The sequence below is a fragment of the Balaenoptera ricei genome, chromosome 11 (assembly GCF_028023285.1).
Source record: "Balaenoptera ricei isolate mBalRic1 chromosome 11, mBalRic1.hap2, whole genome shotgun sequence".
In the NCBI taxonomy this organism is placed as follows: domain Eukaryota; kingdom Metazoa; phylum Chordata; class Mammalia; order Artiodactyla; family Balaenopteridae; genus Balaenoptera; species Balaenoptera ricei.
This window is the reverse complement of record NC_082649.1, coordinates 70020410-70038308: the sequence shown is the minus strand read 5'-3', so window position 1 is coordinate 70038308 and position 17899 is coordinate 70020410. Positions and strand designations below refer to the sequence as shown.

The window sequence follows — 17899 nt, the reverse complement described above, 5'->3', positions numbered from 1 at the left end:
AATCTGTCATTGTAGTGTACACGTGGCTATAGCCAACATATCAACAAGTAAACATGGCTGTGTTCCAATAAAATTTTATTTATGAACACTGAAATTTGAATTTCATATAATTTTCATGTGTCATGAAATATTATTATTTTGAGTTTTTTCAACCACTGAAAAATGTAAAAACCATTCTTTGCAGGATGTACAAAAACAGTGGGCTGGGTGTAGCCCACAGGCTGTAGTTTGCCAACCCAAGCCCTAAATCAATGTCCATTACATGGTTCTGAGTCCCCAGTAGGTACAATGTACGTGTCTCAGAACCAATGTGTGGAAATGGTACTGCACCTGTGACCACTCCTTCTAGTTACATGCTTGGGTGTTTGTGTTTTCTGTCCCTGCACCTTCAGGCTCCATGTCACTGGAGGTTCTAGTTTCTAGAGTTGGAAGGCACACATCAGGGGTCACTGTAAGAGTCCCACTAAACTTAAAGCTACAGCTGTGATCTGGTCACTTGACTCCTTTTGCCAAGAGTTAAGCAGGCGATGAAAGGGGTCACCACTCTGGCAGGGATAATTAACCCTGATATCATGATGAGAAGGTGAAGGGCCTGCTGCTACACTATGGGAGCAGGGAAGACTATGAGTGCTGCTTGGGTGATTCACTGGAAGATGTCTTGTTGCTTTGCTGCCCAGGTATAATGGTAGATGAACACAATCATGGCCTGAGAAGTACATGCTAACCAGAGAACCAGGTGCCTCAAGGATGAGGGTCTGAATTGCTGCTTCCCTTCAGGCAAACTGCCTAGACCAGCAGACATGCTAGTCAAAGGTGAAAGGAATTTAGAAAGGGTGGTAGAGGAAGGGGGAGAGGAGTGTGAGTAATGGCCTCAGAATAAACTGTAGCAGTAGGGACTGAAATTTGTCTCTCTGACCCTTCTCTTTTAAGTTTTCCCAGGAGAAAAGACCTACATGAATCCTGAAGAAGCTATTTTTTAATGGTAAAAGCTTGCTATGGGAAGCAAGTATATGTGAGTGCACATGAAGGGGTGGGCTGTAGTGAATATGTGGACGTAGTAGATCCACTCTTCTTAGCTGATGACTCATCCCACAGCTACTGGGAATACTGGCTACTGCTGGGTCACTGCTATGTCCCGTACTAGGAATTGCCTTTGGCCATAGGGAAGGGATTTGACCAAGGCATGTCCTTTCCTAAGGGGAAGCCTATAGCTAGTGACTTATCATTGGTGTTATGAGTTGAATTACGCCAGCCACACAGGATTATCCAGTCTTGAACTTCCCCAACCCCACAATACCCTAAACAAGCAATATGGAGACCCTACAGAACTCCCAGATCTGAGGCCCAGGGTGAAAGCAAATGTGTCTCTTGGACCAGGGCCTCTCATTGAGGTACACTCAGGGGTTCTGTTGTGGCTCCAGGCCTTAAACGCCCATGGTGAGGTCAGAGTTGGGCTGGGGACCACTAAGAAGAAGAAGAGTCTTTTGTGGGCAACCATCCCACCCACAGCCCTGGAGCAAGAATCCAAGCTGGGCCACTAAGGGGTTTTGTATTCATTCTCAGAATCCACCTGTCAGGACCTCCTCACAGGGACAGTGGACATTCGTGGACAGAAGAGAGCAGCAACAAGACTGTTTAGTGGGGAGAGCCTGAGGATTCAGGGCTGCCACTGGGTATCACCTGAAAAAGTCACATTCTGTCTCAGTTTCTTCTGCCCTTCTCTCTACATTTCTCTCTCAGCCTCCAAGTCCCCATGTGCCCCCTGCCCCGCCTCCAGTTTTCTCCCTTTCTCTCTTCCAGGCTTTCCCAGCGTTACCCTTCTCTCCTAGCCCCCAAACGCTCTAGGCTCCTTGTCTCAGACCTGGGGATTTTCAGCCCACCCCAAGCAGAGCGGACAAGGCAGGGCATGGCAGGATCTGTCCCTAGTCATGAAGAGAAGGGTTGCAGGGCCTGAGGCCTTTGGGTCTCCAGAGGAGTGGGCTAGGGGTGGAGTCCATTCATTCATCCATTTATTACTCATTCAATGAACAATTATTTTTAACCTACTACGTCCTGATATTGTGCAGCCTCTGGGGTCACAAACGTGAAAGCGGCTCAGGCTCTGTCCTCTAGGAACCAGTGAGGAAAGAGGCTGGTCAGTAAACAGGTGACTACAGTAGGATCCAATGAGGACCATAGTGGAGATCTATAAGGGGGTTTGGGATTTCTCAGGGTGCAGACCTACCAAGTCACTCCATTAGGGGCTGCCAGGAAGACAGCTGTGGTGGGGTCTGCATTCAAGGATAACCTAGCTGTAATGTGGGGGTGGAGGCCAAAGAAATGACCCAGGCAGGGGCTGATAGGGAAGGGCTCTCTCAGCACAGGCCACTCCCAGCAGACCTGCTTTCCTTCCCCTGCAGGCTCTGGGGCTGGGAGCATATTCAGAGGGCTGATCCCACTGACACCCTCACTGACCCCTCCTTTCTTCTTTCCGTCCCTCCCTGAAGGGGTCTACTGAGAACCTCTAGGGGGAAATTCTGGTAGAGGTGGCAGAGAATGGTGGGGGTGGGGTGGGAGAATAGGGAGACCCCAGAATGCTGGTACTTCTGTGGGTCACCCACAGTGATCATGAGGGGTGCTTGTATTTTGTTCCCTGTGTCCCTTACTCTAGCCCCAGGAGATGCACCCCATCATGCTCACCCCAGGCCCCTTGGCCAGCATACCCACAAAAAATTCCCTTGGATGGTGTCACCCATCTGTTCCATAGCCCCCGGGGAGGTTCCTCCCTTCCCACTGGCTTCAGTCCGAGCAGGTCCTGGTGGCATTCAAAGCCTCAGCACCCTCCCTGCCCCTAGGGTCGCCACATCCACCAACACCCCAGTCCCTGGCATCCTCCCTAATCTGTTGTGAGATCAGACTAAGCCATGTAAGGTCTCTGCACTTCAGTCTACTCATCTGTGAAGTGGGATGAATGTCATCACTCCATGATTATTACCAGGGACAGCAGGGACAATGGTGACTAGGGACTAGACTCTGGAGCCAGACTAATGGGGGCATTAAACAGATGTGGGTCTCCCAGGGGCATGGCCAAACACCTTTATCTTCAAACAGGTGCTTCTTGTACCTTCACTGTCCCATGCATTGTACTCCACTATTTCCCCATTCTCCAATTTACTCTTATCCTTTCCACTCCCCCATCCCATTAACTTCACATTGGCACCCCCCTCCAGCCTTAAATGGCCTCCTCCTCTTCTCTACATCTGCTCTTCCCCTAGCCCCACACTGACTTCCTCCATACTCTACACATTGCAAATGCATTTCTCAGTGACCCCTGGGGCTGTGACCCTGAGAGGGGACGAGGGCCTCACGATAGCCCGGTGGGTTTTCAGAGGCCAGGAGCAGGAAGAGGTGGGGTCCTGCTTGTGCAGTGGCTGACCTTCACCCATCTCCTCACTGTGACCTTGAGGCCTCAGGGGAAGAAGATAGGAGAGTGCTTAAGTCCACTTGAGCCTGAGATGGGGGTCCTGGGCTGGTCCTGGGGGCTTATGGGCTTTCTGGCCTGTGTGGGTCTTGCTCTCCCAGGGGCCTGATAACTAGGTGACTTACAGATAGGTAAGACATAGGAGGTTTAGCCACAGCAAGGGAGTTTACTCTGTTCCCCCAAGTCTGATATCCTCATCAGAGATGATCATTGTTAATTTTTGTGGATATCTTCCGAATTTCCACCGCCTTTTAAAATAATGACTTTATAAGACATGTGTGTAAATCTATGCTTATATTTAGTTGATCTTGATTTGATGAACTTGCTAATCTTGCTAAATCTTGTACATGCTTCTATATTAGTAGATAGAGAGCACACCCATTCCTTCTAATTGTAATTTGGTATGCCATTATTTAAATGAATTGAAATCCATCATACTAAGTAAAGTAAGTCAGAAAGAAAGATAAACACCATATGGTATCACTTACATGTGGAATCTAAAATATGACAAAAATGAACTTATCGATGAAACAGAAACAGACTCACATAGATAACAGACTTGTGGTTGTCAAGAGGGGGCAGTGGGGGAGAGATGGACTGGGAGTTTGGAATCAGCAGATGCAAACTACTATATATAGAATGGATAAACAACAAGGTCCTGCTGTGTAGCACAGGATAGTCTATAACCTGTGATAAACCACAATGGAAAAGAATATGAAAAAGAATATATATATATAACTGAATCACTTTGCTGTACAGCAGAAATTAACACAACATTGTAAATCAATTATACTTCAATAAAATAAATTGAAATCCCTTTAATGAATACCAGCCAGGCTTTAATGAGTATCACTATACACATTTGTGTCAATGGGTCAGTATTTGGGGTATTCTTCTTTGTAGCCATTTACATAGGAAAGAAAGGACAGGTCCTCTAGGTTTTCCTTAGAAGGGGCTCAGCTATTGGGAGCCATCCTGGTGCCTGAGTCATAGGTGCCCTTATGACATCATGGCTCTCTCCCCTCCTCTTCTCTTCTTGCCAGAGCAGTGGCTGAAGGAGAACAGACTTGAGAGCGATGGGAACATCTAGACCCTAACCATGGGTAATTTAGTAGAGTGTAGACCTGAGGGGATTTGACCATCCCCCCAAGGCCATAGGCGTTTAATGTTTTATAAGAGACAGTCAGATTTACCCAAGCTTTCTGGAGGGCAGTACATTTCCCATAGTTTCCTCAGGAGGGGATCCCTTCTCATGTTTGAGATCCCAGGAAAGTCCAGGAAGCCTAGTGTGTGGTTGACTTGGCACCCAGTGGTGGGGAGACCACCCTTACTTTCATGTTTTTCTCTCTAAACTCTGATAAGGACAGCAAACCTTCCAAATTATAATCAAAGATAATGATGAAGTCGCATTGATAGAAGAGAGCTTGAAGGAGCAAAGGAGAGGAGAGCAAGGGACTCCACCTCCAACTCCCTACCCACACCACTGCCTCTGCCTTCCCACCCCTCCCTGGGTAGATGGATCCAGGCTGTACTGTGTTGGGGAGAGCCTTGACTTGTGACATCTCTGACCCTTGTGGTCCAGTGGAGTGACCCAAAGGTCTGTGACCATGCAACTTATTGTCCAAAGAGAAATGCTTCAGGGAGTGAAAGAGACACATCAAAATTATACCAGGACAACAGGCATAAACCCAGGGTGTGCCAGGCAAACTGGGATGAATGGCCACCATACACAGAGCAGGAAATGAACAGGGATCCACTCCTCCTTGGCTGTCCTTTCCCCCTATTTTCTCCTTAGGCTGAGAGCTGTGAGTCTAGCCAAGGTGTGTGCCAAGGAGGAGCGCAAAGAGTTTGAACCCAGACCACACACGGTTGAGAGCTACAAAGTGGGGATTGTGTTTGGGGAATGCAAAGGCCAAGGTACAGGAAGACTGGATCCTGTGTGCGTGCGCGCATGTGTGCACATGTATCTTTGTGTGTGCGCGCATGTGTGCGGAAGGACACTTACTTGATCTCTGAGGTCCAGCTGCTGCCCACAACAGCTCTCCTGCCACACCTTAGGGCCGAAATGTATGCTTCTTTCTTTCTTTTTTTAATAAATCTATTTATTTATTTATTTTTGGCTGCACTGGGTCTTCGTTGCTGTCCGCAGGCTTTCTCTAGTTGGGGCGAGTGGGGGCTACTCTTTGTTGTGGTGCACGGGCTTCTCATTGTGGTGGCTTCTCATGTTGTGGAGCAACGGCTCTAGGCATGCGGGCTTCAGTAGTTGTGGCACTCGGGCTCAGTAGTTGTGGCTCGCAGGCTCTAGAACGCTGGCTCAGTAGTTGTGGTGCAGGGGCTTAGTTGCTCCACGGCACGTGGGATCTTCCCAGACCAGGGCTCAAACCCATGTCCCCTGCATTGGCAAGCGGATTCTCAACTACTGAGCCACCAGGGAAGTCCCTGTATGAGTTTCTTAAGTATCCCCTGTTTTCTCTTGCAAGGCCCCAAAGTAAGAATCATGATGACGGAAGAACAGAAAGCGGCTGTTTTCATCCAAGCCTGGTGGCGGGGCACCCTGGTGCGCAGGAATCTGCTGCACGCGGCTCTCAGAGTGTGGATCATTCAGTGCTGGTGGAAACAGAAGCTGGTGAAGCTGCAAGAGAAGAGGCGGCGGACATCCCTAGAATTCTACGCGCGGCAAGAATGGGCAGCTGTCAAGCTACAATCCTGGTTCCGCATGTGGTGCATCCGCCTTCGTTACTGCCGTTTGCTCCACGCTGTCCGCATCATTCAGGTCTATTGGCGCTGGCATAGTTGCCACACCCGTGGCTTTATTCAGGGCCATTACGACCTCAAAGAAAACCAACTGAATCTTCAACTTGAAATCTCTTTGGGCTCGCAAGCTTGTAGAGTACAACATTGCATATCCCTTCCAATAAAGGAATGACCAGGTCTGCTATATCTGTGTCCCCAGCTCTTTGTCAGACATACTTCAAGGAGGTCATTGAGTTAATGATGGCAAATACTTGGCATCTCATAAATCAGCTCTAAGGAAGTGGCAGGGGTTGCCTGGGGTCCAGTGTGGAGGATTCTGAGAGTCTGGTGCTCTGTGAGCAGGGCTTGTGATTGATTAGCAATGTCTGCCATGGGTAGGAGAGTTGGGGTTGCAGGGCTGTCAAGTCTTCCAACTCCAGGGAGACTCCTTCACAGTGTGGTCTATGTAAATGGTGCCCCGATGTAGTTGTGCAACGTGAAGTCCTGTGTCATCTTCTGCTCTTTTCCCCAAAGTCTTTAAAAAATGTGGTAAATACACATAACATAAAATTTACCATTTTAACCATTTTTGAGTAAACAGCTCAGAAACATTAAGCATATTCAAATTGTTGTGCAACTATCACCACCATCCATCTCCAGAACTTCATTTATCTTGCAAAATTGAAACTCTGTACACATAGAACAATAATTCTTCATTCTCCCCTTCCCTAGCCTCTGGCAACCACTATTCTATTTTCTGTCTCTATGAATTCGATTACTCTAAATGCCTTGTATGAGTGGAATCATACAATATTTGTCCTTTTATGACTGACGTATTTCACTTAACATAAGGTCTTCAAGGTTTAGTTGTTTTAGAGTATCTTTACATTAAGTCCACCATCTTGCCTTTCTCAGGGACAGTTTCTGTTGATTTACTATTTTCCTTTGACTGGGCCATAATTTTCCTCTTTCTTTGTATGCTTTGTAATTTTTTTGTTGTTGTTGAGGATTGGACATTTGAATCTCATAATGTGGTTATTCTAGAGGTCAATTTTTCACTCTTTCCCTGATTTTGCTGTTTTTGCTGTTGTTGGTTCGTTGTAGGGTGTCTCTGTGCTGGGGATCTGTATAGGTGTAAACTTAAGGTCTTCTCTGGTCTTTTCTGGGCCTCCACCTTTCCCTGGGCATACATGGTGACTTTTTAAATTCCCCTGTATATGTGGTTACTTTTAAGTGTCCTAGTCCTTAAGTGTCTGGCTCCCAAAAAGGGAAAAAGAGAAAAGGGGTGGGGGAGGAAGGAGAGGTTCCATCTCTTTAAATCCCCTGTAAGCCACTTCAGCTGGAAGGGGAGGGTGTTGCAACAGTTGTGGTGGGGATTGCAACAATGGCCCTTGCCTCTGTTTCTGCACCTCTGTGATCACAAGCAGTCATCAGCAAAATGAGCACAGATCCCTAATATTTGAAGGACAGATTCTTTATTGCTCACCTTGGATTCTGCAAGCTTCATACAAATTTCTCCAGAACTCATTCACGGCTTCCTGGAATAGCGCTGGGGGCTAGGGTGTCAGGGATGGATAGCCAGCACCATAAAAGCTGAAATTAACCAAAATTAATGACAGTTTACTGTCCAAGTTTCTGGAATGATGCCTTCAATTAGACCCTAAAGACTCTACCAATAAACTGTTTGAACTAATAAACAAATTCAGTAAAGTTGCAGGATATAAAATCAACATACAAAAATCAGTTGCATTTCTATATAATAAAAATAACCTATCTGAAAAAAGGAATTTTAAAAAGTCTCATTTACAACAGCATCAAAAACAATAAAATACCTAGGAATAAATTTAACCAAGGAGGTGAAAGATATATACATTGAAATCTAAAGAAATTGAAGAAGATACAAATAAATGGAAAGATATCCCATGTTCAGGGTTCAGAAAAGTTAACATTGTTAAAATATCCTTACCAGCCAAAGCAATCTATAGATTCAGTGTAAACCCTATCATAATTCCAATGGCATTTTTCACAGAAATGGAAAAATTCCTAAAATTTGTATATAACTGTAAAAGACCCTAAATACCCAAAGTATTCTTGAGAAACAAAGAACAAAGCTGGAGGAATCACACTTCCTGATTACAAAATATATTACAAACCTATAATAATCAGAACAGTATGGAACTGACATAAAAACAGACACAGACCAACTGGACAGAATTGAGAGCCCAGTAATAAACACATACATATATGTAGGGTGAATTAATATTTGACAAGGGAGCTGACAATATACAATTGGTAAAGAATGGTCTCTTCAACAACTGGTGGGAAAACTGTATATCCACATGCAAAAGAATGAAATTGGGCCCTTCCCTTACACCACATGCAAAAATCAACTTAAAGTGGATCAAAGACTTAAGTGCAAGACCTAAAACCACAAAACTCCTAGAAGAAAACAAGGGAAAAACTGCTTGACATTGGTCTTGGCAATGATTTTTTTGGATATGACCTCAAAAGCATAGGCAACAAAAGCAAAAATAAACAAGTGAGACTACAGCAAATTAAAAACTTCTGCACAGCAAAGGACACAATCAGCAATATAAAAAAACACCCTACAGCACAAGAGAAAATATTTGTAAAACATGTGTCTGATAAGGGGTTAATTGCCAAAATATACAAGGAATTCATATAATCCAATAATGAAGAAAAACAAAAACAAACAATAACAACAACAACAAAACCAAACCTAATTAAAAAATGGCCAGTAATTTTTCATCTACCTGTTGGCCATTTGTATGTCTTCTTTGGAAAAATGTCTATTCAGACATTTTAGACATTTTTCCAAAGAAGACATACAAATGGCCAACAGATAGATGAAAAATTACTCAACACCACTAACAATGGAAATGCAAGTCAAAACCACATGTGATATAACCTCACACCTGTTAGAATGGCTATTATCAAAAAGACAAATGATAACAAGTGTTGGCAAGGGTGTGGAGATAAGGGAATCCTTGTATACACTGCTGGTGGGATGTAAGTTGGTACAGTCATTATGTTAATCAGTATGGAGGTTCCTCAACACATTCAAAATAAAACTACCATATGATCTAGCAATCCTACTTCTGGGTATATATCCAAAGGAAATAAAATCACTTTATCAAAGAGATATCTGCATTCTCATGTTTACTGTAGCATTATTCATAATAGCCAAGCTATGGAAATACCCTCTTTCTATCAAAGGAAGAATGGATACACATATAAAATGAAATATTTTTCAGCCATAAAAAGAGAAAGAAATCCTTACATTTGTGACAACATAGATGAACCTGGAGGACCTTATGGAGGACATAAGTAAAATAAGCCCAACAGAGAAAGACAAATACTGTACAATCTCACAAAGTGGAATCTAACAGAGTTGAACAGTGGTTACTAGGGGCTGGGAGGTGGGGAAAATGGGGGGCTGTTTATTAAATGGTAAAAACTTTCAGTTATATGATAAGTTTGGGGATCTAATGGACAGCATGGTGAATATAATAATAATATTGAACTGTATACTTGAAATTTGCTGAGAGTGGTTTTTAAGGGTTCTTGTTTTAAAGAAAAGGTAACTGTGAGGTAATGGATGTGTTAACTTGATTGTGGTAATCATTTCACAATGTATACATATATCAAACCATCATGTTGTACAACTTAACTATATACAATTTTTATTTGTAATTACACCTCAATAAAACTGGAAAAATGATAAAAATATACTCTAGATACAAGTCCATCAAATATGTGGTTTGCAAATATTTTCTCCTGTCATGCAACTTGTCTTTTCATTCTCTTAACAGGGTCTTTCATAGAGCAAAAGTTTTAAATTTGATCAAGTCTAATGTGTCAATTTTCCTTTTATGGATTGTACGTTTGCAGTCAAGTCTAAGAACTTTTTGCCTAGACTTTCTCCCATTCCCCCCACTATAGATCTGGCAGCCATTAAAAGCATAAGGGAACAAAGAAATGCAAATCAAAACTACAATGAGGGGCTTCCCTGGTGGCGCAGTGGTTGAGAATCTGCCTGCCAATGCAGGGGACACGGGTTCGAGCCCTGGTCTGGGAAGATCCCACATGCCGCGGAGCAACTAGGCCCGTGAGCCACAATTACTGAGTCTGCGCGTCTGGAGCCTGTGCTCCGCAACAAGAGAGGCCGCGATAGTGAGAGGCCCGCGCACCGTGATGAAGAGTGGCCCCCGCTTGCCGCAACTAGAGAAAGCCCTCGCACAGAAACGAAGACCCAACACAGCCAAAATAAATAAAATTAAAAAAAAAAAAAAAAAAACTACAATGAGGTATCACCTCACACCAGTCAGAATGGCCATCATCAGAAAATCTACAAACAACAAATGCTGGAGAGGGTGTGGAGAAAAGGGAACCCTCTTGCACTGTTGGTGGGAATGTAAATTGATACAGCCACTATGGAGAACAGTATGGAGGTTCCTTAAAAAACTAAAAATAGAATTACCATATGACCCAGTAATCCCACTACTGGGCATATACCCAGAGAAAACCATAATTCAAAAAGAGTCATGTACCAGGGCTTCCCTGGTGGCGCAGTGGTTGAGAATCTGCCTGCCAATGCAGGGCACACGCGTTCGAGCCCTGGTCTGGGAAGATCCCACATGCCGCGGAGCAACTACGCCCGTGAGCCACAACTACTGAGCCTGCGCATCTGGAGCCTGTGCTCCGCAACAAGAGAGGCCGCGATAATGAGAGGCCTGCACACCGCGATGAAGAGTGGCCCCCACTTGCCGCAACTAGAGAAAGCCCTCACACAGAAACGAAGACCCAACACAGCCATAAAAAAAAAATCACTGACTTAAAAAAAAAAAAAAAAAAAAAGAGTCATGTACCACAATGTTCATTGCAGCACTATTTACAATAGCCAGGCCATGGAAGCAACCTAAACGCCCATCGACAGACGAATGGATAAAGAAGATGTGGTGCATATATACAATGGAATATTACTCAGCCATAAAAAGGGAACAAAATTGGGTCATTTGTAGAGACATTGATGGACACAGAGACTGTCATACAGAGTGAAGTAAGTCAGAAAGAGAAAAACAAATATCGTATATTAACGCATATATGTGGAATCTAGAAAAATGGTACAGATGAACTGGTTTGCAAGGCAGAAATAGAGACACAGATGTACAGAACAAATGTATGGAACCAAGGGGGGAAATTGGGGGGTGGTGGTGGTGGTGGGATGAATTGGGAGATTGGGATTGACATATATACACTAAAATGTATAAAATGGATAACTAATAAACACCTGCTGTATTAAAAAAAAATAAAATATTAAAAAAGCATAAGGGAACACACTATGAGCAACTTTATTCTCATAAATTCAACAACTTAAAACAAATTGATCAACTGTTTGAAAGTTACACAATACCAACCCAATCAGACGAAACAGGTACCTGAATAGTCCCTTGGCCATTTAAGAAATTGAATTTGTAATTTAAAAGCTCTCTAAAAAGAGATCTCCAGGCCCAGATGGCTTCACTAAAGAATTTTTACAAAATATTTAAAGAAGAATTTTCACACCAATTTTCCATAATGTCTTCCAGGAAATAGAAAAGGAGAGAATGCTCCCAATTTTTATGAGGTCAGTATTACCTTGATATCAAAATCGGACAAAGGGAATTTTTAAAAAAGTGTAGATTAGTATCTCTCAGGAACTTAGAGGTAAAAATCAAACCCAACAAGGTACAAAAGAAATTATACACTAGCACCAAGTAGAAATTTATTCCAGGTAAGCAAGGCTACTTCAAACATTCAAAAATTAATCAATCCACCATATCAACAGGCTAAAGAAGAAAAATCATATGACTATATATAGTCAGAAACAGAAAAACCATTTGACAAAATCCAACACCCATTCATGATAAAAAGGAAACTCTTAGCAAGTTAGGAATAGAGGGAACTACCTAACTTTAACTTGATAAAGAGAATCCACATCTAACATCATACTTTTATTGGTTCTTGGTATGACGAGTGATTTTCTGTTGTATGCTGGACATTTTGGATATTATATTAGGAGGCTCTCGATGCTATTTAAATCTTCTATTCTAGAAGGCAGCATCCTATTTAGGTTTAGTATGTAGATGCTGGCTTACTTTTGTGGGCCCTGTTTCCAATGAGAATTTTCTTTTCTGGGCTCTTTCAATGCAATTCTGGTCTGCTTTATTCTTTTGGTTCCACTGGATCCCTTCTGGTGCCACCTACAAGGTAGAAGCCATTTTCCTGGGTTCCCTCTTGCCATTAGATGGAGGGTTTAGGATGTTGGACTTCTGAGGTACAGAGCAATACCCTGGCCTGTTCACTGGCCACCCGGTGCCAGTGGGTTTCCCACTCTGTCTCTGCTGGTGCCACTGGAGGAGAGAAGGGATACCTGGACTGCATTTTGCTGTTGGGTGGAGGGCCAGGAAGTTCCTGTTCTGGATCTTCTTCTGTGGCTGGCTGGATGGCCAGGGGCTGCTAGTCTGGATTGCCTCTGCCACTGACTGAAGGCCAGGAGATACTAGGCCTGTTGGAGCTGAGGTACAGGAGGATCCCCTCTCTCCCACCATTTAGTTTGGGGTAGGAGATGGGTTGATCTGCTCAGGTTCTGCTGTTGCTGCTGTGGGTAGATCAAGCCTGCTTCTGTTAGCAGATGAGAAATGAAGTGGGTTGGCCCACATGGGTTCTGCTTTTACTGCTGCTGAGGACAGACTGGGTCACCACTGCTAGCAGATGTGGGGTGTGGAGTGGGTGGATAAGCCTGGGTTCCACTGTTGCTGCTGTTGTGAGCAGATCATGCCTGTTGCTGCCAGTGCGTGTGGGGCATGGGATGGGTTGGCTTATAAGGGTACCGTAGGCAATTCAGTCTGCTGTTGCCACTAGGCATGGGTCTCCCTGCTTAGTCTCTGCTGGGCTTCCCCTTCTTTTGACCAGAGAGAGCATGCTTTTCTTGTTTTGTTTGTTTTGTTTAGCTTTCCCTATGCCTGTTGTTGGTTCTAGGTTGCAGACATATCTGGTGTCCAGTCTGAGATGTATGACAGATAAAATAAGAATTCATCTAGGTGTACCTTTTAAAATCTTGAGACTCCTAGATGATCCGCCATCTCTCCATATTTCAGAGTCCTTTTATGATTGTTGAATTATTTTCAGAGTATTTAGTTTGTATTTAGAGGGGAGGAGAAGGGAAAATTAGTTGACACCATCTTGTACCATAATTGGAAGCTCTCACTCCTAGGTTTTTAACCAAATAAAGTGCAAAACTTAGGTTCACACAAAAAAACACACAAATATACATAGCAGATTAATTTGTAATCACCCAAAACTGGAAACAACTCCAAGACCCTTCAACTGGTAAAAATTTCTGATAACATCCATACAATGGAATACCACTCAGCAATTAAAACAAATGAGTACCCACAACATCACAGGTCTCAGACACATTATGCTAAATGAAAGAAGCCAGACTCAAAAGGCTACAAATTATTATTCCTTCTATATGACATTCTGGAAAAGGGAAAACAATACGTACATATTACAGACCAGTGGTTGCTAGGGTTTGGTGGAGAGTAGTGGGTGACCACAAAGGGGCACAAGGGAATTCTACTTTATGTATCTTGAAGTTCAGTTATTAGGTACATATATATTCTATGATATTAAGATATATGATATTACATATATATTCTATGAATTATTGTGGCTGTTGATAGATATGATAATATTGAGGTTATATTTTTACAAAGGTCTCATCTATTAAAGATATATATTAAAGTATTATGGATTAAGTAGTATGATTTTTGTTGTTTGCCTTTAAAAAATTATGTATTTCAATAAGAAGGGAGTAATTAACTCTGTAGCCTAATGTAGAGAGAATGCATAAGAACGGAGAAATAACCATTGGATTTGGTCAGTTGGAATGTTGGTGATGTTGATGAGTGCAGTGTCAGTGAAGTAAGAGGAGTAGAAGCCTGATTGGAATGGGCTGAAGAGAAAATAGTAGGAACAGAAGTGGAAACAGTGATGGCATGATTTGCTATGAGGAGAAACAGAGAACTGGAAGAGAAATTGATTAAGATCGTATTTTTTAAAGATGGAAGAGGTAGACATTGATAATTTGGATAGTGGGGTTATGAATGCAGGATCAAACACCTTGAGATGGCAGCAGGATAATGGAGGAGTTAACCTTTGACGGGATCAAAGACCCTTCATTTATTTCAACTGGAGGGAAGGCAGCAAGTGTGGTCCAGACGGAGCTGAGATGGAGAATGAGGTGGTAGGAAGATGGAGGTCCAGTCTGCTTCCATTTCTTCCGTTAAGTGTGTGGTGACATATATCATCATTATGGAGTTCAAGGGGAGAAGTAGAATTGGGCATTTGGAGAGGAGGTGGTATGAATTATTCAATTCAGAAAAAAGAAATGCAAACACACCAGAGAAATTTATTGGGAAATTTGTCCAATGGAGATTTGCAGTCATGAATACGAACCGAGACCATGCCTCATGGTTGTTTTGCTCTAGCCATGCCACTCTTCTGCAGGCACAGAGCAGGTAGATAATTAAGTTCATCCCACACACATTTGCAGAGAGAGGGCCAAGAGAAGTCAAGTTGTTCAGGGGAGAGATTACAATAATTAAGTATAGAATCTGAACTGGGTAAAGAAAGATACAAGGGTTTGTCAGGGGTGATGGCTGTAAAAAAAATTGGTAGGGTCAATAGATTGGAAGACCTTATCACATCTGAAGAAACATTCTATTAGGGGTATTTGAAAGGTGAACTGGAAGGAGAGAATAAAGTAAAAAGAGAATGGAACTCTAGAAAAAGCAATTTGGGCAACAGTACACTGATTGGTAATGGTAAGGTCCAGAGCCACACTATTCAATGGAATAGCCACTAGCCATATGTGGCTATTTAAACATAAATTAATTTAAATAAAATTTAAAATTCAATTCTTTAGTTGCACCAGGGACATTTCAAGTGCTCCACAACCATGTGTGGCTAGTGGCTAGCACATTGGACAGCACTGATACAGAACATTTCCATCATCACAGAAATTGCTACTGAGTATAGCACTGCTTTAGTATGACCATGGGAGTGAGAATGGAGACAAGAGTAGGGATGGGGGTAATATCAGGGGGAGCCCTGTTTGCTACACAGCCCTCAGGGAGAGGAGTTCTGGTAAGGGAATTGTGAAGATGGAGTTGAAGTGCCACGAACTCCTGTTTTCTACCAGTCCCCAGGGTCATCACCCGCTCGTCAGCATGCCCAGTCACATCTGTCACTAAGGCCGGCCTCCTGTCCTTTACCTGGGGCTGCACTGCACTGCTACCAGGAGAGTCAGCCACATGCTGGTCTTTTCACTAGGTGATTGCCAAAGATACCTTGTCTGAGGCATCTGAGATCCCAGTCAATCCCCAACTGCAGGCGGAAAGAGAAGACCCTCACTATCTGTTCTCATGTGCAGAGGTACCCAAAGTCTTCAGGAAGATGTAGCTCACCTGTCTCGCAGATTCCCGGCGAGAAGAAAGGAATGGGGCTGGGGATGGGAACTTGGACTTCTGGCTCTGTTACATTAGACTAGGACCTCGGTTTCTGTTTTGACAACTAAGTAAGTAGCATATGGAATTGTCAGTCCAGAACAGGGTTCATGGGCACAAGGGGAAAACCTCACTAAAGTTCTTTCCCAGGGAGAAGAGGAGGCAGCATGGCTTAAGTCCTAAAATTTCCATTAGCTGGCGGGAGACCATGAGACATACCAGATCAGGTTAGACCTTTACTGAGGACAGGAGACAGTGCCGCTTCTTGCCATCCCTTAGGGGTTGATGATTTCAATGTGGAACTGCAGGTGAGTGGCTGTGACTACACAGTGGCCCCGGAGAAGAGCACAGGTCTGGCAGTTGTGGCATTGCCAGTGGTACTGGATGATGTAAATGGCGTTGAGCACCTGGCAGTATCGCCAGTGGATGCGCCACATACGGACCAAAGACTGGAGCTTGACCACTGCCCTCTCTGTGTGTGCGTAGGAAATCAGGGCTGCCCTCCGCTTCTTCTGCCGCAGCCTGTCCATTGTCAGTCTCCACCAGCACTGAATGATCCAGGCCCTGAGGGCTGCGTGTAACAATGTCTGGCGTACTAGGGTGCCACGCCACCAGGCCTGAATCTTCTTGGCTGCTTTTATTCTTTCTTTTATATTTTTCTAGGCAGAGATAAGAGAGACCACTCAGGGAACTTCCTGCCACCAACTTCTAGGATATTCCTGGAAAGGGCCTAGATTCTTTTAACAGTCAGCCCTTCTTTGGAGATTCCAGGGGATTAGCAGGACACTGACTAAGAGGCAGAAGTCCTGGGTGGTGAGTCCTCCTCTGCCAATACGGACACATCACCTTGCCCTCAGGTCATAGCATCCTCCTCTTGACTACCTCACAGGTGCATGGATCAAGAGAAAAACCATTAGTAACTAGGAGGGTGCATTAGGAATGTGAGAGACTTAGTTATACTCTACCTCTTCAGTGCTTATTGGGTTTGGGAGGTTTGGCCTCATAATGCTTTTGCCTGGTATTCTCTGCTAATTCTAGTCCCATTGGCTGATTTCTTTCTGCCACAACAGTGTATTTCAATATGGCGGTGAGTTTTTAACACCCTCATCACATATTCTACTCCCAGCCTCCCCATACTGTGAACATTCTACTTTCTAATTCAGAGTCCTCACATCCTCATCTCCCAGCTCATGCATTTCTTGATGGCTTTCCTTCTCTCTGCTCACTCTTCGTGTCACAGTCAAACCCAGACCCAGAGTTCATGCTGAGAAGGAAGTGGAGGAAAAATAAGCCAGTATTGAATTGACTCCTGATTACTTTAAACTCTGGATCCCTAAGAGGCACAATTCCACACCCTCATGACACTGACATAAATGTTCTGGATATCTTAATTATATGGAGATTTTACCTACCTCTTTTTTCTGCTGCTGCTGCTTCTGCTTCAACCTAATTTCTTCTTCGGAATCCTCAACCACAATTAAAATTAAATTGCCGTCTGTCTGTCATGAGAATTAAACGGGAAATGAATGGATGAGCTAAGAGTACTGTTTCTCTCTATGGCTCTGCACAAAGATACCCCTGCCTCAGCATCCTCTTTTTTCCCAAAAGCTGTGAAGTCCAGAGTGATTCCCACCCACCCTCAAGCCTGCCTAGTGGATATGGCCATGTCTCTTACACAAAATCGAACCCCCATGGCTTGTCTCTAGATGGTTCCTTTATTTCTCCACTTCCCAAGGTCTGACATGAGTAATATGAGGGGGAGAGGTATGAGTTAACAATTGCTTTATGACATCAGGATTAGGATATATGCCACCTAAGTTGAGTCTTCCTCACAAACAAGCTCCATGGGAACTTGTATTACCTGTCCACTTCCCTTCTGTCAGAGACGTATCTGAGCTCAGAGTGGAAAGATAGGGCACTTGGGTGCCGTTCCTCCAGTGAGGCCCATCCACATCCTTTCTCATTATCAGTCACACAGGAGGGCAGGAGGGACCATGGCAGGATAGCTCCATACAGCTCTCTAGTGTCCCCTCAGACTTAGCACTTCCTGTCTTCCCTGGATTCAAGTTTCAGTACCTCAGTGCGCCATAGGAAACTAGAGAGACTAGATGAATCTAGAAAGCAGTAAATTTTT

At 43.8% G+C, this 17899-nt stretch overlaps 2 protein-coding genes across 2 annotated transcripts; one reads left to right on the top strand and one right to left on the bottom strand.

Moving 5' to 3' along the window:
- Positions 1-1434: 1434 nt before the first annotated feature.
- On the top strand, positions 1435-6386 carry LOC132375334 (IQ domain-containing protein F5-like). The gene is made up of 3 exons (XM_059940597.1): positions 1435-1442; positions 5256-5377; positions 5941-6386. The coding sequence occupies exons 1-3, from the start codon at positions 1435-1437 to the stop codon at positions 6384-6386; spliced, it is 576 nt and encodes a 191-aa protein (XP_059796580.1).
- A 9190-nt stretch (positions 6387-15576) lies between these two features.
- IQCF2 (IQ motif containing F2) lies at positions 15577-17458 on the bottom strand. The gene is made up of 4 exons (XM_059939787.1): positions 17441-17458; positions 17178-17264; positions 15985-16424; positions 15577-15646 (listed from the first exon to the last, which is right to left on the bottom strand). The coding sequence occupies exons 1-3, from the start codon at positions 17456-17458 to the stop codon at positions 16041-16043; spliced, it is 489 nt and encodes a 162-aa protein (XP_059795770.1). The 3' UTR covers positions 15577-15646; positions 15985-16040.
- Positions 17459-17899: the final 441 nt, after the last annotated feature.

What these genes read in the sequence shown, in the direction of transcription:
- LOC132375334 (XM_059940597.1), top strand. An exon ending in TGGGGAATGCAAAGGCCAAG is followed by an intron (nt 5,378 to 5,940) that starts GTACAGGAAGAC and finishes TTCTCTTGCAAG; the next exon opens with GCCCCAAAGTAAGAATCATG.
- IQCF2 (XM_059939787.1), bottom strand. An exon ending in AGCAGCAGCAGAAAAAAGAG is followed by an intron (nt 16,425 to 17,177) that starts GTAGGTAAAATC and finishes ATCTCTGCCTAG; the next exon opens with AAAAATATAAAAGAAAGAAT.